Genomic DNA, 25,418 nt, shown 5'->3' with positions numbered 1-25,418 from the left:
CACGCCAGAGTATGAGATTTTTACCCATTAAAACTACCCCCGACTCCCCCTGCCTCTTGGAACCACCATAAGGTATTACATGACAGGGCGGAGTTAGCTCACTTTAGCTCACTCTGCTATGCGCGACGTGCGTAACCGCGTCTTCCTCACTTCTTCCGCTTTTCGCACTTTGCCCTGGATTGATGCGATCATTGAGTTGATCGTATCCCAATCCTCCTGCGATGTTAACATTTTCCTCACCACATTTTGCGTACCAGTGGTTCACCTAGAGTATCCTCTAGGGATTTTCTTTCGTCTATGAATCTGGGACAAGTGAAGAATATGTGCTCTGGATCCACGGAGACTCCCTCGTAGTTTGGACAATTTGAACCTGTAGAGGTGCTGGCGAAGCCCCTATGTCCAGTCAGAAACTGGATGGCTTATAACTAATCTCCCCATGTTGTCTACCCAGCCACTCCTTGATGGTAAGGATCAGCCTGTGCATCCACCGACCCTTTTCCGAGTGGTCCCAACAGTCCTGCCATCTATTTACAGATCTCTTCCTTTCAGTGTCCTTCGTCTGCAAGGAGGGACTGATTTCAGATTGTCATCTCATCTGCCATAATGTTAATTGGTATCATTTCAGAGATGATGAATACAGCCTCATCTAAGATGGTTCTGAAGGCAGAAGATACCCTTTGGACTGTCCTCCTGTAGACTGCACCAAGTTTATGAGCATTACATGATATACGAAATGCCTTTCGCCAAATAGGGATGGCATAAAGCAAGATCGAGTTTACCACCCTGGCAATAAGTAGTCTACAATTATATCGTGGCCCTATCACGTTGTGGATCCCTTGTCACGAGCATATTGCACGTATTGTTTAAAAGTTAACTTCGTATCTACCATCACTCCCAAGTATTTGATACTTGGCTTGGAGGTGACGATGTGATTGCCGATTCTAATTCGGGCGTAATTTGTAATGAGGACCACTTCCGTTTTTTCCTCCGTATGTGCCAGCCCAACGCTCTCTAACCAGGCCTTAATAGCACTGGTTGTTTCGCAAGAGTATAACTCAGCATCATCTAGATGCTTTGCGACTATAAGCAATGCCATAAAATCGGCATAACCCATCACTTTAATCAAGTGGATCTACGCTATGCTAACGCAAAGATTGCTGTGTGCTGAAGTGGGCGTCGATTGCTACCTAACAACGGAAGGGACGAAAGGTTGCCCTCAAAGAGGTATGCTATCGCTACTTCTGAGGAGTATGTTGATCCAGTCATTACTATGCGAACTGCAAAATCTGCCATACACCTACAAGCTTATGGGGATGACGTGGCTGTGTTAGCTGTTGGTCAAGATCTCGGAACAGTGTGTAGAAATACACAACGCGCTATAGATTTCATTGATAGTTGGTGTCTCAGGCAAGGACTTTCAGTAAATCCAAATAAAACCACAAGGGTATTATTTACAAAAAGGAAGAAAGTGAATAGTCTTTGCCTTCCAGAGATGAGGGGTACAACCCTTCAACTATCCGAAGAAATGAAATATCTGGGAGTTATTCTAGATAAGAAGCAACTTTGGAACAAACATGTTGAGGTAAAGATGACACAGCTCTCACAGCTTATGGGCTATGTAGGCGGACCTTTGCTTCGACATGGGGACTCAGGCAGTAACGTGGATATATGTTGCTATCATTAGGTCGATGAACACTTATGCATCCGTAGTGTGGTGGGTTAAGATGAAACGAAAGAGTTTTCACCGTAAACTAGCCGCACTGTAGAGAACTGTGTGTATGGGTATCACCGATGCCACTAGCACCACATCCTGCGAAGCTCTGAATGCCCCCCATGTTCGGCCCGAAAGCAGCAATTGGGGTGTCAGTAACATTGGCTAATGCTGCTATCAAAAACTGGGAACAAGCTTCCCATATTGACAGGCGGCTAAGCCTTAATGCTGCTAAACACACCAAACTTTTCCTGTCAGAACCAAACAAACATACTGCAAACTTTATCCTGTCGAAAAGCGGGAAGACTTGCAGAAGTATTGTTGGGCATTCTGACTGGTCATAATTCACTAGTGGGGCATATGTTCAGAATAGGAATTCTCCGAAATGATAAGTGTTCTTCCTGTAATGAGGAGGCGACGACGAGTGGGTCGTACCAACAGGACTTGGCGCAGAATTGTAGAGGAGTGCCTGGTCGTTTCGGGAGGACCGCATTTCAACGAACCGCGAACGACGTTGCGTAGGCGTGCTTCCTTTCCCAGTTTGAGCTCCTCCATTTTCATTATTTCCTTTGTGAAGACCTCTGTATTCTTTGGATGTTTTCAGCCGAAAACGATGATCAGGTTATCTCACCAAGCCCCGTGATGTCACTGTTGTGACTCTCTGGGAAAGCCATCATTCAACCCGAAATCATTTCTCGATCCGCCTCAACAGTTACCTAGAAATATTTCTCTGTCATTTGACGATTCTTTAATTTATTTCCGATTTGCGTAGTTGAGTGTATTTTTATGTATAGTTTGAATACAGCATAATACTTATCACTGACTACCTAAATTTCTTGCGGGCCAACAAACGTCCTCACTGGGCTTAGTGGGCATGCCAAAGTCTGTGCCGATTTCTACTTACTGGTAGTTCGCTGGTAGTTCTTTCTTAATGAGAAACTGTAGGCGGAGAAGGATGAAAGCGAGTCTCCCGTGTTGTAAGAGATGTGCTGAAGGGGGATGGGTTCCCTTGAGAAGAGCCACTGCACCATATATTAAAGTGGCCATTTAGTAAAGCATGTGCTCGGAGTAGGTTTCTTAGTTAGTCAAAAAATGAAACCTATTGTTATCGACTTTGAAAATATAAGCCAACGGCTATACACTCTGCGTTTGCGAGGCAAATTTAGAAATATAAGCCTCATTAACGTTCACGTCACTACAGAGGAGACTGCAGAGTGGAAGAGGGATACCTTCTACGAGGCAGTAGGACGAATCCTCGAAGCCTGTCTTAGATATGATATCAAAATCATACTTGGAGATTTCAACAGTCAAGTAGGGAGGAAGCCTGTATTCAGGCGATACGTCGGCCTCAATAGCTCACATAGGGACACCATTGGGGGAATAGGGAAAGTGGGCCTCTCCAGATGGGACCACTTTCAATCAAATTGATCATCGTGCTGATTGAACGCCGCCACCTCTCAACCCTGATCAATGTCAGAACATATAGGAGGGCCAATATAGATTCGGATCACTATCTCGTTGGCATAGTGCTCCGAGCTCGAATTACAACACCTCCTATCATGCGTCTTTCTCATCCTGGCCGCTTGCTCCGTGATTCGCGATGCAGATGGGAATATGCGAGGCGCCACCCTCTTCAAGTCCACCCAAATATTGGTATACGCTGACGAAATTGACATTAAGGGAAGAACAACTCGAGATATACAGTCTACCTTTATCCAGATCGAGCAGTTGGCACGGGATCTTGGGCTGCACCTCAATGATGGCGAAAGGAAGTACATGGTGGCAACGTCGGCGACAAAGAACAAAGAACGAGCAGCATCGAATCGCACTGGTCAAACGAAAACAATGAAGATAGGACACTACAACTTTGAGACCGTTGAAAATTTCTCCTATCTAGGGTCGAAAATCACAACCAATAACAACTATGACGACGAAATCCGCGCACGGCTGTTGACTGTCAACAGCCTATTTCGGCTTACAAAAACTGTTTCGCTCGAAACGTCTCGCAATAGGGACAAAGTTCTTACTGTACAAGACTATGATCTTCCCAGTCCTTATGTATTCCTTGGAGACTAGGGTTCTTAACAAGAAAAATTTGAATTCTTGGCCGCGTTCCAGACAAGAATCCACCGAAGAATTTTTGGCCCTCTTCATGAGGATGAATGATTCCGTAGCCTGCATAACCACGAAATCTAAGGCGATCGTCAGGTTGTAGATGATAACCGACTGAACAGGTTCCGGTAGGCGGGTCACCTAGTCCATACGGATGAGGATGATCCAGCCTGAAAAGTATATAATGGCAAGGGCACCTATGGTAAAAAAAAAAGGCGGGACAGACCCTGCCTGAGATGAAGCGATTGCGTAGGTCAGGACGTCAGACAGCTTTTGGGGATATCGCATTGGTGGACTTCGGTGCAAAACCGGGGTCTCTGGAGGTTCCTTACTAAGGCTGGCCTATACCGGATACCGGTTGTTGCACCGTTGATGATGATAATGACTGCGAACTTTGGACCATGGCAAAAGCATCTGAAAATATCGCTAACATCTTTGAGCGCCTAGACTTGCGATGAATATTTGATCCGATATGGGGGGAGGGGATCAAACTGACGAATGACGTACAATGCAGAGTTGTAAGAAATCTTTGACAATCCAGCTGTATCTATTGTAGCCAAACTTTGCAACCTATAGTAGGCTGGCTATGTGGAGCGAATGAAAGACAGGGGAATACCCAAGCGCACGCTGAAGGATGATGGTCGGAGCACATGGCCACAATTGTGCGCCCTCCCCCTGTATTATCCCTTTATTTTATTTATATTCCCATTTTAGGCTCCCAAGAAAACTACGGGCTTGTGGACAAGGCTGCCTCTATATTTACCACTACCGAAAATGTTTTGCCTAGTGGCTAGATTCCAAGCTAGACTATTGTAATATTGAAAAGAGTGACCAAATTTCAGAAAACTCACCGTCATACATGATTGGAACTCCAGTTTCGTAATAGACTAAGGCCGGGAAGGCGAAAATTCCAATCTCATGAGCCAGTTTAACATCATTCGATTTGACGAATTGAATTCCATGTTTGTCGGTGTCGTCGTCGATTGTCTCGAGTTCTTCCAGAATTTCGGAGCATGATGCACATTTATCATCATCTAGATGGGATTAAATAGTTAATGATATAGTAATATAGTATCAAGGATTTTTTATTTATTTATATTTTTGAGTACTTACAAAAGAAGACGGCCAAGTGTTCGATCTCGTTAATCAAAACTTGTAGGGTTCTGCGATCGACCGATTCGATGACATCAGCATTTGATTCGTATAGTTCAAGAACCCACTCCAGGATTTCATCCTCCTTCATGAGATCGCCTGTAATAATAAATTAACCTTATTCTAGGGCTAAGTAAACTATTTTTAAGCGCAAACCTTGGTAGATAGTGCGGAATTTATTACGATAGAATGCAAGGGCTGGCAGTGTAGGAAGATCATATTCCTTGTCAATGCCTTCATCTGACGTCTTCACGAAATCGATGCTCTTTTCCTCGCACTCATCGTCGATGTTTTCGAGCTCGTTCAGGATCTTTTGAGATTTTTTGTCCCCTTCACGATCTGTTTGAAGTAAATCAAATAGTTCTCTTAGTAACTGTCAAAAACCAAATACTATGTTAGTTTTACTCACAGAAGAACACGACAACATGGTCATTCTCCGATAAAATCTTCTCCAGCATTTTCACATTGACCTCTTCAATTCTACCAGGGATTTCGAGTGTGTTCTCATCAGTAAGCCATGCCAAAACCTCGTCTTCATCATCAAGATCGCCGGTATACAATAGAGGATCTTTATTACGGAAGAATGCTAATTGTGGCAAATTTTTTATGCTGTATTTCTTGGCGATTGATGTGTCTTCGGTAGTTACGAAAATAATGCCAGCTTCATCTAGTTCATCGTCGATATTCTCAAGATCTTCGAGAATCTTGTCACATTTCTCGCCGGGTTCACACGGTCCGGTAAAGTAAACTACCACATATTCATGATCTTCTATTAAATTAACCAGGATCTCGTCAGTTACTTCCTCGATAGTAGCGGTTTTCTTTTGGAGGATCAACCATTCCAGGACCTCTTCTTCATTCATTAGATCGCCTTCATATAGAGCGGGAATTTTCTCTTCGAAATAAATCAAAGCTGGTAAGTGATCTAGACCATATTCTTTGGCTTCCGCAGCGTTGTCAATGCGGACAATTACAATTCCTTCCTTTTCTAATTCGTCGTCGATGTTCTCTAACTCGTTGAGGACACGGATATCTTGTTTGTCGTCTTTGTCATCTAGGATATGAAATTCATTGAATGGAATACTGTGGTAGGTGCATTGCTTGTGGACTTACAGAAAATAACAGCCAAGTGCTGAGTAGATTCAACGAGTTTGTCCTTCATTTCATCTGTCACCTCAGGGATTTCAGAATACCGTTTTTGATGGATCAGCCAACCCAATAGTTCTTCTTCCTTCATCAAGTCACCTTCGTAAACGTGTGGTATGCCCCGTTCAAAGAACACGATGGTGGGAATCTCATCGATACCCCATTCCTTAGCTTCATTATCATCATCGATCTTGACAAAAGCTATGTCATTCTGATCACATTCATCATCGATGTTTTCTAGTTCTGCCAGGATTTTTTGAGACTTCTTTTGGTCCTTGTCATCTGGGGAACAAAAACAGAAAATTATGTAGTGTGGATGTTTGAAAGTGAATAGGGAGGGGCTGATATGGTTCAAACAAACCATTTACTTACAGAACAATACGGCAACATGTGGCATTTTCTCAACGATCAGATCCAACATTTCATCAGTGACATCTTCAATTTGATCGGCTGCCGTTTGTTGTTCCAACCACTTAAGGAGTTTTTCTTCATCCTCTAGGTTTCCGCTGTAGATTGTCGGAATGCCTTTTTCGAAGTAGATCAGCTTAGGTAACTTTTCAATGCCATATTCCTTAGCTTCGTCGAAGTTGTCGATTTTCACAAAAGTAATACCGAGGGCGTCGCATTCGTCATCAATAGTTTCGAGTTCTTCGAGAGCCTTTTGGGATTTTCGGTCGTTGTTGTCGTCTATGGGAAAAGGACAAAGCTTTTTAATAGTTGCTGGAAGGAAGGTAGGGGTAATTGGTTACTTACAGAATAATACAGCTAAGGTTTTGCCCTCTTTGATCAGTTTGTCTAGCATTTCATCGGTAACGTCCTCAATTTCATCACTTTCCAATTGTCCAAGCAGCCACTGAAGAATTTCATCTTCATCCATAAGATCACCATCGTAAATGTTGGGGATTTGCTTTTCAAAATAGACAATGGATGGTATCTAGGGAGGGGAAAAATTGAAATTAAATCCAAATAATTTTTTGATAATAATTTACGATACGCGTCATATGCATCCATGTTTTCTTGACCGATATTTCTACTAAGGGCTACAGAGAAAAAAAAATCGGGTCCGGTAAAGATGATCCATTGGACATTGAGGTGCCAAGGCACAGCTATAAGCAACTTATGGCGGGGGTGGTGAATTTCATCCGGGTCTTCCCAGTTTTTGTCCGAGCGGGAGCAGTGGATAGCACTGTGAATCAGGGGAGAATATTCAGTGAACTTAAGACAGCGTCGAGTGAGGCAGTTTATGCCATCCAGGAAGTGATCATTACATTGCATGGGTGCAATGGATGGCAGTAAGGACGAAATTCACTCATGCGGTGTATAGACATGAGAAATGGGTTTGGGTTTCTTACTGGATACCTTGACATTGGCAGCTAAAATTAGAGCCGCATGGTTCATAAGTACGTTTGAATCGTGCATGGTGGAAGGAGTGTTTTCCGCGCAGTGGAAAAGGCAGAATTTGGTTTTGCTACCGCAGCCCCAAAAACCACGTGGCACACCTTCTTCATATCGCCCTATCTGTCTTTTAGACACTATGAGAAAAATGTTGGAGAGAGATGTACAAAAGGCTTCTGTTCGTCGAGCAAGCGGGTGGTCTATCGGAGCGACTGTACGGGTTTCTTGAGCGCGGTCCACAGTTGATACCATTACAACGGTTGTAGACCTGGCCCGGGAGGCGTCGGTCGCTGGTAAGTGCTGCGTGGTGGTGACGCTGGATGTCGGGAATGCCTTAAACTCGGCCAACTGGGGTTGGGTTAAGGGCACCCTGGCTAAACTAGGTGTCCCTTGTTACTTAGCTTGAATAATCGAGAGTTACCTTTCGGAGAGACTTCTTTGATACGAGACGGACGACGGGCCGTGTTCCCCAAGGCCCCTGCCGTGGAACACAATGTATGACGGAGTGCTTGGCCTTCGTGTGCCAAAGGAGGCAACATTGATTGGCTTTGAAGACGACCTGACAGTGGTACTAGTTGCGAAACACCACTAGGACGTGCAACAGTATGTAAGCGAAATCATTCACGCCATCAAAGCATGGCTCCAAATAATGAAATTGGACTTGGTGGAAGATAAGATGGAGGCAGTCCTTATTACCAATCGCAGAAAAAAAACACTGTAAAATTTCGGGGTGGTAATCAGGAGGTCGTTTCAAAATCAATCATAAGATACGTGAGGGAAATGATCGATGCTAAGTTGAGCTTCAAGTTGTACCTGAACTATGCGCGCGAAAATGCAACAAAGGCTAGCTCATGCCTAGCAAGGATGATGCCTAATATTGAATCGCCAAAGCCTAGTCTCCGGCTGCTTATCGCAGGGGTGGTGAAATCCATTCTGCTATCCTTTATGGGAGGTAATACAGTGAACTAGGGAAGGGTAAGTTTGGCATACCGGCCAATCGCGCTGAGGGTGTGCAGTGCATATAGGACGGTATCTGGTGAGGCAGTGTGTGTCATCGCGGGGATGATTCCCTTGTATTTCCTAGCGAATGAGGCACACTGTCTCTATTGAAGAAGGAGAGCGAATCCGGCCGAAGTAACTGCGAGCTTCCAAAAGAACAAAGGAGCTGTACAGGAGGTGGACACATACATTGGTCCCGTGTATTGAGAGATGGGTCGAGTGCAATCATGGAGAATTCAACTACAACCTAACGCAGTTTCATACGAGACGCAGTGGATATTGGAAGCATTTGCATCGCTCCGGATTGGATGAGTACCCAGACTGTCTCGAATGCGTCGCTACACCCGAGGACCCGGAGCATGTTATATTCCATTGTCCGATATACACGAATGAAAGAGGGAGCTTAAACGACGCCCTCAACGCAGTAATCGGGCCACATAATTTCATGGAGGAGGTGCTGAGGTCCGCAGCAAATTGCAGTGCTATGAACGCAACAGTAACTGCGATGCAGGAAAAGCTGCAGGAACTGGAACGAGCCCGGAAAACGCGATGGACGCGTGACTTGGTTGTGCTGGTGTAAACCAGAGCCCTCCTCGCGAAGTAATACTTCACGGTGATCCCGCGAGGATATGGGTGGAGAAGTGGGGCTGGTTTCAGTTGGTGAGAATCCCGAATAATAGCGATGTGACAGACCGAGCCATTGGAAAAGTGTTGGCGAAATTCCACGGAGGTCCCTTCGGCTTTCCCTCTTAAACTTGTTTCCCTATGTCTGTAGTAAGTAAAGTGTCTTATGAATTTATTAGGACAGAGTTAGATGTTTGAGTTAGGTCCAGGCATTCTCTTCTTGATGCCAGTGTTTCAATTAGTGAGCCAATTAAAATTATTCTGCGTCGTATAAAAAATTTAAAGTATATTAAACGTGTTTAATACTCTCATCAATTATTGGGTGGTGAAGTCCTTGAGTTCTTTATCAGTGTCCTATCAGAGCCGTTTTTCCCGAATAGCTGCCAAAAGAACTCACGAGATAACTGGAAATCTCAAGTTTCGTTGGGGAATTTCACATTCGATTCAGAACTTTTCACATTGTATTTAAAATACGTATAGAAAAGTAAAAGGATGGTTCACGTGTAGGTTTACCAGCTTTGGATAATAAAACAACCCTCTGCTTCCCATAATGCAAAGCATATCTCCTCCGCTATGCATGCTCTACATAATTGAGCGAACTCGTTCAGCAATATTTCATCACGGATTTGAAGGCTTCTGAACCTTAAATTTTTACTTTTCATTTCCTCCTGCTAATTTCTAGGGAGAGCGGAGAAGAGCTTATTGTTAGCACTAATAATATGTTCCAAGTCATTCATGCCTATCACAACCCTTTTGCATTGAGGAAAACGATCAATATATTTTGGCACGCTTGTACACAATATTCATTCATGAGTGGGACTATAAAGAGACGATTCGGAGCCAGGGTGAGGCTGCCCAGTATATTGCCAAAATACTTATCTAATTTTATTGAGGTCTCTATTCCGGGGGTCGGAAAAAAAGTCCCGCTCGAGCGAATCACCTGTTTTTCTCTTCGCTCTCGTTAGGCCCACTCAATGCAAGGACCCAATGGCTTAGTCATCTCTAGTAGGATAACTTATAGTTCTAGATGTTCCTAACCTAAGGGATGACTAATATATGTTAAAGTGCAGTGTTCTCACCGAATCAATTCCAAAATCTCTTGCCGCTCGGGAGTCATCAATTTTGACAAATTGAATTCCGTGTTTGTCGCAATCATCGTCGATTTTCTCCAACTCCTCCAAGACAGTCATGGAATCATCGTCCCCATGGTCATCTACGAAAGGATATTCTTAATTACAATTGGTGGATGGGATTGTAAATATAAAAACTTACAAAACAGTACAACCAAATGATCGATATTGCCGATTAGAGTATTTAGTGTTTTTGCGGTCACGTCTTCGATAACATCGTCCTCATCACCCGTTGATTTATTCTGTACCAGCCACTCTAGGACATCCTCTTCCCGGGAAAGTTCGCCTGTATACGAATAATAAAAAGGAGTGTTATAGGTAATTTTAAAAACTGGGATATCTCGAAAGGGTTTGGAATAAATTTAAACGAAAAATCGCCTTTCGTTTTAGAATGAGAACTTTTTTTTCCAGGAACTGGTTCCTCCCTTATTCTGCGCTATAACCAACGATTGGTTGTCCAGAACACTGAGTAAGGGAATCCCGAATTTCTAACGTGGTAATGACGTAGTTTCTGCTTTAATTTTCTCCAAACTTCTAAGTTTATTCCTTTCGGTAACTTGGGGACATGTCTGAATTTCAATACCTACCCTCATAAATAATTGGTGTTTGATGTCGATAATAAACGAGGACTGGCAGTGGTCCCAGATTATATTCATCAGCCAAAGCTTCATCGTGGATTTTCACGAAACCGATTCCCAACTGATCTGCTTCATCGTCGATGTTTTCCAGTTCCTGCAGGGCCTTTGCGCATTTTTTGCATTCCGTTTTGTCTGTAAAAGTGAAATTGTCATTAAAATGGCTTTATATAGGTGAAAGGTCCCCGATATCATTTGCAGGTTATGAGTGGGATACTGAGTAGGACGAATATTCATTAGGAATTACTGTCTGGATTCGGGCTTATTTGAACTTTACATTCCAGTGAGAATGTTGGGTAGAGAAAATTAGAAATGGAGTTAATAAATTAATGGCACAGACGAAGAGGAGGACTTGATTTAAATTTCGGGTTTTTTATTTGTCTGGGGTGTAGCAGAGAAATTTGCTGGATAAGCAAGGGAGTAGACTTGAGATAGTTTCAGCCTTTGGCATTCGTGCATATTTAATTCATGGGGAAGTTGGTACCCAGTGAGGTGAGGTACTATGCGAATGTTTTACCAACCTACATAGCAATAGCCTGGTCTGTTTTATAATTTTCCATATGAACGGTTAGGCGAATCATCGTCCGATTTGCGATAAGGTCGGGAAATATAGTATGTGCATATTGTATGAGAATATATACAAATATATGTCAGAGCAATAAGAAGTATACGAACAATGTATGGAAAAATGACTATTATACTCTATAGAATAGTTAGAGGAAAAATAAGTTAGAAGCTGGAGGCTTTCACATTATTCAATATAACCGTCCCTTAAAGATCTATTTTTGAATGAGCAAGTGAACTTTACTTTAAAATTTTTACCGAAAGCCCACCAACCTTGGAACCCACCAACCTAGAATCCTATTTGAAAACAAAAACATTTAGCATGCAATGCTACGTACATTCCCTTGATAGTGTACAATTAAATGCATTTGTCCTAGCGGCATATAGAAATATTTATGTGCATAATGTTGTGAAATTTTCCAATGTTCATTGCACTATTGGCGTACCGGAATGTGTAGTCTGGACTTTTTGATGCAGGCCAGGCATAACGGGACCTAGGTTGCGCCTTATCAACACATCAGGCATAAGAGGAGGCTCATCGATTGGGAGGAGAAAAATGGAGGAGTCCCCCTTTCCTGGATTTCTCTTAGAGATCGGAATAGAGAAACCTCAATAAAACTAGAGAATGTGGTTCATCACGGATCTTTCCAACTCGATCGCCGCATTCGATACATGGGTTTTTCGGCCACACCATTTTTTTGTATTTTCCATTTCGAATTTATGTTCAGGTGGAATGAGTCTAACGCGTTATGTATAAAACGCGTAATTTGTTTCTGGCGTGAGAGACATTGAAGTATTCAAAAGAAGCGCGATGGCACAAGGGGGGGGGGCAAGTATCTAAGGGATACTTCAGGAACCTACGGATCTATACGGTCAATTTTCTCGGCTTTTCTTTAGTTCTTCTTTTTCTTCTTACTACTACTGACTTCATTCCAACATAGGTCGGGATACGGTGGATTTTGAGGCATGGTTTTACTTAGGGGCAACATGATGATTTTTTGATAGTGAGCCTTATCCCGTTTTGAGTTTATACATATCTTCTAACTTACGTTTCCTTACTTTGCAATTTTCTTTTATTCGATTGCTCGCATGACTATACTCGGAGACGTCAAGGGTAAACGCAGAACCAACATTTACGGCAACCACATTTGTTAGAGTATCTTACAGGGAACGAACTGCTTATCTTCAACTTGGTTAATAAACCAATTTTGTTTAATGCCATCAGTCGAGAAGTTAACGACAATACGGTGGCATTTGCTGTCATAGTGGCTATTGTCGGAGAGTGTCGAGTATTGCACAATATCAACCTCTAAGGTCACAGTCACCTTGATTTCATAATGGGCTTCGAACTACTTGCAATTGCTTCATTTTAGAATTCGCGGAAAACAGATTGGGCGACGTACAAGTTTAGTTTAGTTTACTGGGGGACCTGCAGCTCCGAGCACTCAGACCATTGATACGTCCATTGTACAATCCCCGTAAATTGCCAATTCAATGGCTTCCCGCTCATGGCGTTGTCAGGCTTTAGCGAATCTGAGAAAATTCTCCAGAGGCAGAGAGTGCGCAGATTTTTCATTGAAGAAAACTTTGCCAAGGTGTCTTCGTCTGAGATCTGAGGAGGCCGGGCAGCTGCATAAAAAGTGAAGGACCGTCTCCTTCTCCTCTTCACATTGGCTACACATAGCCGAAACCACCACCCCAATTTTTTCCATATGGTAGTTTAAGGAGCAGTGTCCCGTTAAAAGCCCTACTACGGTTTTCATGTCCCACTTCTTAAGGGATAACAAAAATCCCATTCTAGTGACCCCAGGCTCTTTTACAAGGACTTCTCCACTCGGCTGCGTGATTCCTTGCAATTTCACCCTTCTGGGTAGACTTGACAGTGGATGGCCGGATTCCAAAGGCTGGTTCTGGCTTCACCATTGCGGATCCAGACCCACGGTGACCTAGCCAGCCCAGTGTCAGCCTTTTCATTAGCAGTGACGTTAGAGTGCCCCGGCACTCACAACAGGAATGTTGGCCAAATTTTAGCAGCACCTGATGACAACTCCACACCAATTGGCTTGATATGTCGTTGCTGTTTAATGCCGATAATGCCACTTGACTGTCGAAACAGATTCGGATTGTGCGACTCCTCCATTTTTGTCGTAGAGATTCTTCTGCTGCCAACGAAATGGCATATATCTCCGGCTGGAATACGGTCGTCATTTTTCCGAGGGGTCGGGCCAGTTCTATAATCAGATTCCCCGAAAACACCCCTGCGCCCGATCCGTCCTCCATGACTGACCTGTCGAGCGATGTATAAACTAATAAGTGTCCGAGTGACAATCCTTGGAAGGCCCATCAAATCTCTTACTACTCTTACTGAGAAAACAATCCAGCTGATTGCAATTAGCATAAGAGAAGCGTTTGAAGAGAGCTGTCCACTCAGTACGTGGAAGAAGGGTACACAACCCTTTTAGAACTCAGATTTGGCAAAACAGTGTCACCAACTATGAAGTCTAATTCAGCTGTTGGGTGAAGTGTTGGATCATCATGGAAACGAAAAGACTCGGAGTTTAAAAGTTACGGGAAAGGGAAAGTTATGTTAATATAGCGGGAGGTGCACAGAAAGCGATTAGGAGACCACCTGTGTGAAGTGCACTTCTCAGACTTCCAGAGCGCTCAACCAAGAGACTGGACTTTGTCATAGAAAGTAATATCACTTGAACGAGTAAAATTTTCATTTAGCTTGTTCCATAGATACCAATGTACAAATTAACGGAGGGGGCATCCCACCAGTTCCTGTTCTCTCTTAGTAGAGCGTAGGACACCTACACACTCTCTGATGAGACTGTACTTCAATTCCATTATCATCATATGTAGTGCTGTACAAGTAATAAGCTTAAAAGAGCGAGGCAAACACAGGCCAAACACAGACGTCCATAAGGACTGGGATTTCAACCCAGACAAACAAGATTGGGGCTCTATGACTTCTTTTAATAGACACCTTGCTATGGCTTTTGGAGGACTTAAAGTTTCCTGTGGAAGTATTTACAGGCCACCTAGCTGTCATAATTATCGATAAGTCCGCGGACAAATAATGTGCCCGCTTGAATACAGGATGCCTTGCAGATTGCGTGGTCTACGAGCGAATATCTTGTCTTGAATGACACCCCAGAAATAAAAATTCACGGGGGTCAGGTCAAGGGAACGGTGAGGCCATTCAATGGCCTCACGTCGATCGATAACACGTCCCTGGAATACGTGATCTAGGTAGCCATGAGTGTATAATGCAGTGGCGTATTGTCTTGCTGGGAGTACAGATCTCCAAAATTTGGAAGCTGCCGTGTTCCTGGGAGAAAGTATTCTTGCAGCATCTCTAGGTAGTTGTGAGCGTTGCCATTGCCGTCAAAGAAATAAGGGCGATAAACACTTGTTTCAGAAATTTCACTCTACACAGACAATTCTGGTGGGTTTAGCTGCTGTTCCAACTTGAGATGCGGATTTGTAAAGTCCCAGTACAGGGAGTTATGATGATTTACGTGTCCCAATAACTTAAACTGAGCCTCGTCGGACCACAGGATACTTGAAGAGAATGTAGGATCGACTGTCAACTGATTCTTCATGAGTTCACAACACTGCAGTCTTCGGTCCGCATCATCTTCATTGAAACGTTAATTACTCCTTGGATGTGGATGGATCTCACGCCTATGACCTTTGGCTATCGAAAATGGACTTTGACTGGTTATTGAAGATCCCCAGAGTGCTAATATTCTCTAACTTGAGTGAGAATACAAGCTGACCATTCTGGGTCTAGGCGAAGTAAGATGGTAGGACTCTGCAGAGTACTCCTCTCTCCCTTAACGCACTAATGGCTATGTGCTCTTATACTCTGGAAAGTCAATTGGAAGCAGACGCGAATTTGGTGTTGGGTTGTTACCAACAACCACCGCAACGCACGCTCTCTTGGTCTGGGCGCCGGTTTCTGGCGGGATTCTGACTGCAACATTCCGGCTCAAGTTAAGGAGCATCTCATTATACGGAGCAAAACCGCTTGGCTTGACGATCTCATCGTAGATTTAATTATCGCTGGACCAGCAGTTTCTGCAGATCTGTGACTTCCAATGGTATGGAAATCTTAAGAACCTGAGATCTTTCCCAGAGGGTCGATGGAGGCGATGGTCGTTAAGATTCTAAAGAGGATGTTCTTCTTTTTGAATGCGATAATAGGTGGGGCATTTGCGTGTTCCTTGCCATCGCCTGGAACGCATTAAGGAAAATCTCGAAAGCTTGATCGACAGAGAGCAGACTGGTTTCTGTTCTCAATCTCCTGCATTGGCTACATCAACACTTTGCGGATAATTTTGGAACGGTGCACGTAGTTCGACGGTTTCGTTAAGAGCATAGGCAACTAATCAGACACTGCCTTACCTCCACCCTAGGAGCAGCCCCTATTATGTATAATTGCAAACACGAGTGAGCTCATGAGTGTGAATTATATCCAAGTGAAATACGTGAACTAGGCCGAAGCGATGGAGGGAGAAGCGGTTACCACCTTCGATCACGCTACTTCCAGGTCAGAGGTGAGGCAGCGTTAGTCATTTTTTTGAATTTTTGAATTTTTGGGTATTTAGCTCAAAAATGCACCACAAATATGAATGAAAGTTTCTTCCTAATGGTCCGGTTCGTCATCAACTGGATGCGGATTTAGGACTCCCTCAATCCTCAAACAAAACCAAAAAAAGCCATGACATCTTTCCCTAAACACTTAGTCTGCGCTAATGGCATTTGCTTGCTCTTCAATCGGGTCATGGACCTTTTCTAAATGGCACTGGATTTGGAAAGAGAGGAAGAATAGTCGGACTGGAGATGATCACTAACAAAAATCAAGGTTCTCCGTATGATGGGTCATCGTACTCTCTCTACTGCATTAAGGGGCAGCGTATCGAATACATCGATTAATTTTTATATCTCGGGAGTCTGATTTCTGTCGACGAAATGAAGATCAAGTGGAGGCTATTCTATGCTAATGTTCTTTTTTTTTGTTGCTATATGGGATTAGCACCTGTTTCGTAAACACCTGTTTGCGGCATATGACAGGAGTGTTAGCGCCTGATTCAATTTCAAACGAAAAACTTGATCATTGCATAGGCCGGTAACCAGTAGGCAATGTCATCAGAAGCCAGAAGTGACAATGGATAGGCTACACATTAAGGAGGAGTGCTACTTCTATTGCTGTCTACGCCATGCTGTGCAACCGACTCTCTCAAGACGACGAATGGATCGACCTAAGAGCACTTGACACAGAGTCCTGGGGAGCTGAAGCTTACTTTAATCTATGACTTGTGGTTTAGTCCAGGGTAGAGGCAACTCATCAGATGCTGCGTCACCTCTGCCCTCGGAGCAGCGTGACCGAAGTGGTTACAAGGTGATATTTGCTCTCTTTTATTAATTGAAAAAGAACGCCATGTGTATGAATAATAACTCTGCCCTGGACGAAACCGCAAGTCATAAATTTTCCAACTTGGTTGTTTGCCCAAGGATGAGGGTTCCATAGACCAGAACCGTGAAAGCATGTTCCTTTCCAAATAGCCCGGTCCGCCATTAAGTGGATGGCGGACTTAGGAATCCCTCGATTCTTAAACAAAATTTTACTCCAATCAATGATGGCGTCAAAGTCTAGTTGACGCGCTGTGGCAACCATATTATGAAGTCTGGCTGGCTGGCTGCGTTCAACATATGGTTGACAACCAGACACCTATTATAAAAGGGTATTTGATGAAAGAAAGTAAGGACGAAGAACGATCGCTGGGAGTTCTTTCTTAATGAAAAACTGCAGACGGAGAAGGAAGAAGGCGAGTCTCCCGCGCCGAAAATGGAACGTGCGCTCCCTGTACAGACCGAATGCTGCTGAAAATCTACCCGATACCCCGTTTCAATATAAGGCTGATATAACAGCACTGCAAGAGATGCGCTGAAGAGGGATTGGTTTGCTGGAGAAGAGAAGTTACACCATATATTATAGTGGCTATCCAGTAAACCATGTGCTCGGAGTAGGTTTCTTAGTCAGCCAAAAAATGAGACCTGCTGTTATCGGCTTTGAAAATATAGGCGAAATGTAAGCCTCATAAATGTTCACGACCCTCCAGAGGAGACAGCAGAGTCGGAGAATGAAGCCTCCTACGAGGCAGTTGGGTGGATTTTCGAAGCCTGTCCCAAGTATGATATAAAAATCAAACTTTGGGATTTCAACAGTAAAGTAGGGACGGAGCCCGTATTCAGGCGATACGTCGGGTCCAATAGCTGACAAAGGGATACCAATTATAATTATTATAAACCAAAATCGAAGGAACGAACAACATTGAATCGCACTGGTCAAACGAAAACAATGAAAATTGGAGATTACAATTTCGAGACCGTTGAAAATTTCTCCTATCTAGGGTGGAAATTCACAACAGATAACAGCTCTGACGATGAAATCCGCACACGGTTGTTGGCTGCCAACACAGCCAGAGCTTATAAAAACTGTTTCGCTCGAAACGTCTCACCATAGGGTCAAAGTTCTTACTGTACAAGCCTATGATCTTGCCAGTCCTTATGTATTCCCCGGAGACCCGGGTTCTTAGCAGAAAAACTGCGAACTCTTGGCCGCGTTCGAGAGAAAAATCCTCCGAAGGATTTTTGGCCCCCTACATGAGGATGGACGATTCCGTAGACTACATAACGACTAAATCTATGAGTGATACCACGGCCGTCTGGTTGTGGATAAAATCCGGCTCAACGGGTTGCGGTGGGCGGGTTACTTAATCCGCATGGATGAGGATGATCCAGCCCGGAAAGTCCATAAGGGCATTATCTATGGTAGAAAAAGAAGACGAGGCAGACCCTGCCTGAGGTGGAGTGACGGCGTATTTTAGGACACCAGACAGCTTTTAGTGATATCGAATTGGTGGACCTCGACGCAAAACCGGGGTGTCTGGAGTTCCTTATTAACGCAGGCCTAGATCGGATACCGGTTGTTGCACCGTTGATGATGATGATGATGATCTAGGTATTTCCCTATTGTTAATTTTGGGGAAGCAGCTTGTGTTAATTTTTACTCCGTGTTCCGTAGAAATCCATAATTTTGTACTGGTAAAAACTAGTCTAGCAATCGGGATTATTATTAGTTCTTCTTCATCGTTCTCTGTAAACTAGCAAAACCAGGAAAGTACAAAAATATTTTCAAAATTTTTGAAATGGTCAACGCAAAATCCAACAATCGAGGAAATGACTGATGGCAATCTAAATTGGAACATAATGTAATGTAATGTACGATGTCAATTTAGATTTTAGTCGAGTTGAACGTTTGCCAGACGTTCTTAAAGTATCTCATCCGCATATACCATAGGCTCAAGTGCCAGTCATCACTGTAGATATTTGCATTTTCAAAATGAATAATTTCTTTGCCGAGATCTGATTTGTTCGAGTCGAAAGCAAATGAAAGCATTCTTTCAAAATATGTAATTGTACAAATTTACTCATGTTGATATGAGTGGATGCATATCCCTGTCCTGTAATATAGGAAGTACCCAGCACCACTTTTATCCGCTCAATCAAGGCCAAGGAAAATATTCTTGGATTTGTTTGGGCTTCAAAAACATTAAAATTTTCCCAGGCATCGATTCCAGGAACAGATAGAAGTCTACCACTATATATTCGCAGACTCATTTGCTAGAATACTTTCCCCGGCAAAAGCGACTCCCATGAGTGAATGTATCTTTTATCTGTTTTTAAAAATCAAAAATCGAACCACCACATCACACTTCACAGCAATGACAAATTAGACTGTGTGGTGGTGTCACTGGTAACGACCGTACATACTAAGACACTCCTTGAATCTATGAAGTAATATGTTGGCGTTGGCATCCGATCTATTTTTGACAACAATTGTAGGTGGTTTTCATATAATTCAAAAAATTGGCCGTTGCCACTATCGCCATCAGAATGTGCGCAAACATTCAAACATTCAACGCACGAAAAGTGAAAGAATAAATTGAACAGAATAAAATGAAGAAAAATATGCTTTGGCACTTAATAGGCTTCGTGGATGGCTGGCAGACATGGGTATCTGTCCCAGGGAGAGATTACTTGCCAATTGACAAAATTTTGAGGATTTAGAAGTAGACGAGAGGTTTGAGGTGCTTAGAGCTCGTGAATTTAGGGATTATTCGAAAATATTGATACTTTCTTATGAGATGTTCGATTGAATTCTGAATTACACAAAAGAATCTGCTTCGATTTAGATCCGACTATTATTTTATTGAAAGCAAAATAGAATGTCTCACCACAAGGTCCCAATGGCATAAATCTTTTATAAGTCATAAATATCTTATGAGCGAATTTCAATCTTATGTTGTTTTATTTTGCATGGAAGTTACTATCACAATTTTTATCACATATTTTAAACCACATTCGAAGAAATTGGATCAGCAAATATGTATGTCGCCTTGAACCTCGCAGCTTATGAAATTCCCAATATCTTAGAATTTTCCTTTTCACAAATTTCAAGAAGATTGACTGCTTTATTTTCGTTCCAAACAACGTAATCCTTTGAGAAAATTTCGAATTTGTAGTAAACTTGTAAGATTTCGTTAGAATGGATGCCACTCGCCCATGGATCACGTGAATTTCGATTATGCAAACTTGGATACGAAAGATATATTCTTGCTGATTTTCGAGTTTCTATTGAAAAAAAATATCTAAATTGACCGATTTGAACATTTTTAGAACTGACGTATTTGCCCAGTAATATGGGAACTTTGTCTGATACGGCGGTGCGATGACCGAGTTGATCTCATTGCCTTCATGATGGAAGATTGTGTTCATCTTTGTGTTGCCTTAGACTTATCATTTGCACAGCACTTACTCACTTTAGCTAAAGGATTGAAGGAAGAAAAGCTGCGTGTTATCAAAGTCTTAGGAAGGGAAATCCTCATGCACTTTCTCTACGATTGCCCAGCTCTGGCTCGAGTCAGGCTGCGGACACTGGGTAAACCATTCTTTGGGGACCTCAGTGAGATTTCTAGCTGCAGGGTCGGAGAGCTGCTTTCCTTCGTGAATGCTACGGGCTGGCTCTGAAGATCCGAGCCAGCTGGACTCTGCTTCCCTGTTCTTATAACAACAGTCACGGTCTTAGGAGTTTGTGGCATGAAAACGGCGCACCAAAGCGCTAATTGGACTCCTCGGAGCGGCCACTGATACCTACCCTACCAACCCTATCAAAGTCTTAGAAATAGGATGAAATTTCCCCTCTAAGTTCTGGGTGTAAGATTTTTCGTCAAGAGATAGATTATTGAACCTTTTCTGGTTAATACGAGACTCCCATTGGAAATATGGTTCTGAGTGCTGACCGACTATAAAAGACTATGAATGACACCTCGCGGTAATGGAGACGAAGATGTTGCGTTTAATCAGGGGCATAATACGCCATGATCACCAATTGAGAGACGTGTTCGATGGTATAGACATGTGAGACGAGAGCTCACGCCGTTATGGGAACGATGGTTTTCACGCGTTAAGTGATATTCCGAGCTGTAATGGTTTCCTTGAGGAACCCATGGCAACTTCGAACAGCGGAATTGGAAAACTATCTATTTTAGTTTTATGGAAGAAATAGTAAATCTAGAGAAAGTTTTAGGTGAACTTGTTTAGCAGAAGATATTGTACGGAGAACACATGCCCATCGGGGATTAGGATGCGATCAATTTCATGATTTGATTCATTCAAGATAACCCAGTATCCAAAAGAGTTTCTTGATAGAAACCACTAGCATGGTGGATAGAATTAAGGGAGTGGACATTTCAGATTGGTTATGTTTGCACTACAGTTGTTCTGTAGAGATCAAGCCCATAGATTCTTAACATTGACTAAAACTGGCGCCCAATGTGAGATCCGAAATTTCGAAAAATCGGATATTCTGGCTCCAAATTTGGCGGGATGAAGATGGCGTCAGTTTGTAACTGTTGTTTCCGCCTAGACTATATACACCCTTACGGTGGTTTTTATTGGTTTTTGCCTTAGTTAGCTTTGTGTCCGGATAGCTGAGTGGTTAGAGCACAAGGCTGTCGTACGGAAGGTCGCGGTTCAAATCTCAGTGGTGGCAGTGGGATTTGTATCGTGATTTGACGCCGGATACCAGTCGACTCAGCTGTGAAATCAGGGTAATAATCTCAGGCGAGCGCAATACATCGCCTCCTACAGTGTACTGTAGTGTACCGTGACGGTCTTGAATCAGCAAGACAAGCACAAAGACGAAAAGAACCAACCATGACGACTGCGAGTCAAATCCAAGGCCAGGAGATTGAGAGGCTGACATTCAACCAACGCTTCGTCAAAGTATTTCAATTGAATTGCACTAATTTTGAGATTTGAGGGAGGCAAGCGATTGTATTTCAAAAACTCTTCCCTTGCGATACGCTGAATTTCCTGTTTCTTGTACGAGTTTCTTGCAAGCGTCTTCCTTTGCGATACGCTGAATTTCCTGTTTCTTGTACAAGCTTCTTGCAAGCGTCTTCCTTTGCTTTATCAATTTGCTGGGCTGAACTGATTTTTCTTTCTTGCCAAGAAAAAGGCGGGGAGTATCTGGTTGAATAGGGAAACTATGTAGTTAAGTATTTATGAGGTTTATGTCGCTTTACTACTTTTCTGTCGGGAGAATGAGACTGATTGGTAATGGGCTTTTGATTGAATAAAGGGGTACGTATTGTGATACTCTGCCTGACCCTCTAAGTGTAATCTTGCGGTATTTCAAGCGATTAAATTATTTGAAATAATTAAGGGCTGCCTTTTCTATTCGCTGGCAAAATTGATTAAGCTTGTAAATACCGATATTTCGGGAACCACTTGTTCGCTTCATCGGTCTGGACTTCTTAGCGCTGATGAAGGGAACAAGTAGTTCCGGAAATATCGGTGTTTGCAAACTTAATAAATATTACTAGCGAATAGAAAAGGCACTGGTCAATTGGCAAATTTATAAGAATGCCAACCAAGAACGGTACTTTGCTTAATAGCAGTCGGGTCGCAAAGGATATATGGCGAGAATACTTCGAGCAGATTTCAACTGAAGAATTTGCTCAACTTGTCGGCTAAGCCAAAACCAAGTGGCCGAGGAGAACCTCCATAGTGTTGGCACTGGGAGACGCTGTACTGACTTTGGCTTGCCGGCCGTGATGCAGTAGGCGAATGCTCTAAAGGCCTAATCAGGGCGATCAGACCCGAGTCTGCACGGGGACTCATCTGAAGTGGCAAATTGGTCACGAAACCTCACCAGGGGTATACTGGTACCATGGGAACCGAGATAGCCCCTGGACTCTCATACTTCGGGTGAACTCCCGTTGTATGTGAGTACAGCTCGGTTATTTGCAGTTGCCCCCCTAGTGGGAGTTTCATGGGGGTTATTGGTTATGCTCAAGCAAGAAGAGACTTTCGGGCCTTGGCGTGGTGTTGGGTTCAACACGGGTGCCGTACTATTTCGTTCGGTAGAGATTTAGGTAGGTCTTGCATCCACCAGTATGAATGCTAAGCCATGCACTTGGTATAGGCTGGTACCGTTATTGCTTGTCACAGCGTAGCTCCAATTGTGGTCACAAAATGAATCCGTGTCTGAAGAGGACCGTAGGATTAAGTCTCCACGACAGGTACCCACGTAAAATACACAAGCACTCACTGTCAGCGCAATTGAAGTCGAGGAGGCAATAAAACGGGGAAAGCCATAGGACCTGACTACATCGCATCTCAGCTTTGGAAAGCAAAGCGCTGGGATCCAACACTGTGGCTCAGTAAATTCTTTAGTCGGGTTATTTAGGAAGGAAGAACACCATCTGACGCAAGAAAGTAGCACTGTTCCAATATCGAAAAGAAAGGTAGTCCAGCAGAATGTTCAAATTACCGTCCGATTCATTTACTTTCCCATACCATGAAGATTTTTGAATGCATTCGTTGACAACCGTATTCACAAAATCGTTGAAATAACCGTGAATCAAGCGGGATGTGTTAAACAGCGGAACTACTGACGCAAAACACGCTGCGCTGTTACTTATGGAGAAACACCGTGCATTTCTGGATCTAGAGAAAGCGTTTGACCGTGTGCCACACGAACTCATCTGGTATGCTCAAAGACAACACTTAGTACCAGAAGAACTCGTGCGCTGAATTCAATTGCTCAACCACGATCCGAAAAGTAAAGTGCGAAGTATGGCGGGTGTATCAAAACCGCTTCATGTCTCTGTTGGCATTCATCAAGGGAGCGCCTTCTCACCACTCCTCAGTGTTCTTGTTATGGACACGGTCATACGGGACATTCAAAGTCCAGCGCCCTACATACTGCTTTATGCAGATGATGTTTTCCAAGCATCTAATAGCAAAAATGATCTCGAGCAACTTGCCTAAAAATGGAATGATCGCCTCATGCAACACGGTCTCAGATTGAATCTGAACCAAACTGAATTTTTGACGACCGATCTCCATGAAACAGGCACAATCACTGTCAGCGGCAGCGATCTGCCTAGAACTGAGTGATTTAAATATCTGGGGTCAACGCTGTCAGCCAATGGAGAACTGCATTATGAAATGGCTTCTGGATGAAGTGGCGTTCCATAACTGGTCTCAAATCTAAAATTTACCACATTGTCGTCCGTCCTGTCGCTCTCTATGGTTCTGAGTGTTAACGGACTATAAAAGGCAATGAACGACATCTTGCCATAATGGAGACGAAGATGTTGTGTTGGACTTGTGGCCTGACACGTTTTGATCACATCCGAAATGAGGATATCCGCGATCGTTATGGGGTTGCACCAATCGTGGAAAAATTACGAGAGAGGCGTATTCGATAGTCTGGTCCTGCAATTCGCGCTAACGAGAATTCACTTGCCAAGATTGGTCTGAGCATGGAAACGACCACAAGGCATGTGAAACAACGGTGGCTTAATACGCTGGATGGGGATTTAAAAGCCTCGAGATTGCACTCAGATCAGGCATTCGATAGAGCTAAATGGCGAAACGGATCACAACGAGCTGAATCCGCTTGTGAACGCGACAAAGGCTGAAGCAAAATAAGAAGGTTGCTGGATAGTTCATATATGTATCAAATCACTCAACCTATTTTTAATTCACACGGAGGAAAAGGATCTTCGAAATCGATAACTGTTTTTTGGGGTAGTGATCTACGAATTTGAAAATGTAGTGGTATTGATAAAGTTGGGTCGGATACAGATGAGTTATTCTATTCTGAATATTGATATGCGGTAAGAGTTCGTATGAGGGTCAATGCAAGGCTTTCAAGCTCAGGTGGACAGCAGTCCTCCAGGTTTTACAGAATCATTGTGTTCATGATTTAATTTAGGCGAATCTCCCAAGCGAAGCACACTGATCACATACTGAAGCCCTTGGAGTTTAAAAGGGTATTTGACGTCTTCCTTCATTACACACATAAGTGAGACTCATAAGGGCAATATTTATGGTAGACCAGACAGCGCAAACCGTTTTGAGTTCCTTACTAAGGCCGACCTAGACCGAATACCGGTTGTTGCGCCGTTGATGATGATGATCAGACTCATATATTGAAATTCAAGTGGGATATTCTTACAATCGGTGTCAGCAGTCTAGCAAACTTTCGGAGAATTTGGTCTCTCATTTGTTTTGAATAATAATTTAGCTAGTAATTCGTCAGAGATTCTAAACTGGAAATAATAATTTCAAAAATTTGTTGAAACAACTGGAAGTACCTAATGTAGGATTGGGAGAATTTGACTGAGGTTATTAATAATTTCAGATGAATACTACATTCATTACATTAAGGGTACAACATCGAAAGGACATACAACCAACGATGTAACTTCACAACATCAAACGATATCTTTTTATTGGATCTGAAAATCATGCAATGTAAAATATTAAAAGTAAACAAAAATATAATAGTAATGATTTGCA

The 25,418-nt window shown here is 43.1% G+C and overlaps 1 protein-coding gene across 6 annotated transcripts in view; it reads right to left on the bottom strand.

The window, feature by feature from the left end:
* LOC119649874 (intracellular protein transport protein USO1) overlaps nt 1-25,418 on the bottom strand; it is a 124,232-nt gene that overhangs the window by 52,254 nt on the left and 46,560 nt on the right. For all 6 annotated transcript variants that reach the window (XM_038052284.1, XM_038052292.1, XM_038052254.1 and 3 more), the window contains 10 exons: nt 10,857-11,039; nt 10,412-10,555; nt 10,219-10,352; nt 6,875-7,055; nt 6,494-6,808; nt 6,089-6,403; nt 5,385-6,029; nt 5,132-5,314; nt 4,937-5,074; nt 4,675-4,857 (listed from right to left, as the gene is read on the bottom strand). In XM_038052284.1, coding sequence (XP_037908212.1) covers nt 4,675-4,857; nt 4,937-5,074; nt 5,132-5,314; nt 5,385-6,029; nt 6,089-6,403; nt 6,494-6,808; nt 6,875-7,055; nt 10,219-10,352; nt 10,412-10,555; nt 10,857-11,039 — 2,421 coding nt within the window. The remainder of the gene's footprint in view (nt 1-4,674; nt 4,858-4,936; nt 5,075-5,131; nt 5,315-5,384; nt 6,030-6,088; nt 6,404-6,493; nt 6,809-6,874; nt 7,056-10,218; nt 10,353-10,411; nt 10,556-10,856; nt 11,040-25,418) is intronic.

This window comes from Hermetia illucens, chromosome 1 (genome assembly GCF_905115235.1).
Source record: "Hermetia illucens chromosome 1, iHerIll2.2.curated.20191125, whole genome shotgun sequence".
Taxonomy (NCBI): Eukaryota; Metazoa; Arthropoda; class Insecta; order Diptera; family Stratiomyidae; genus Hermetia; species Hermetia illucens.
Note: the sequence above shows the minus strand (reverse complement) of the source record. Positions and strands in the feature narration are given on the sequence as shown.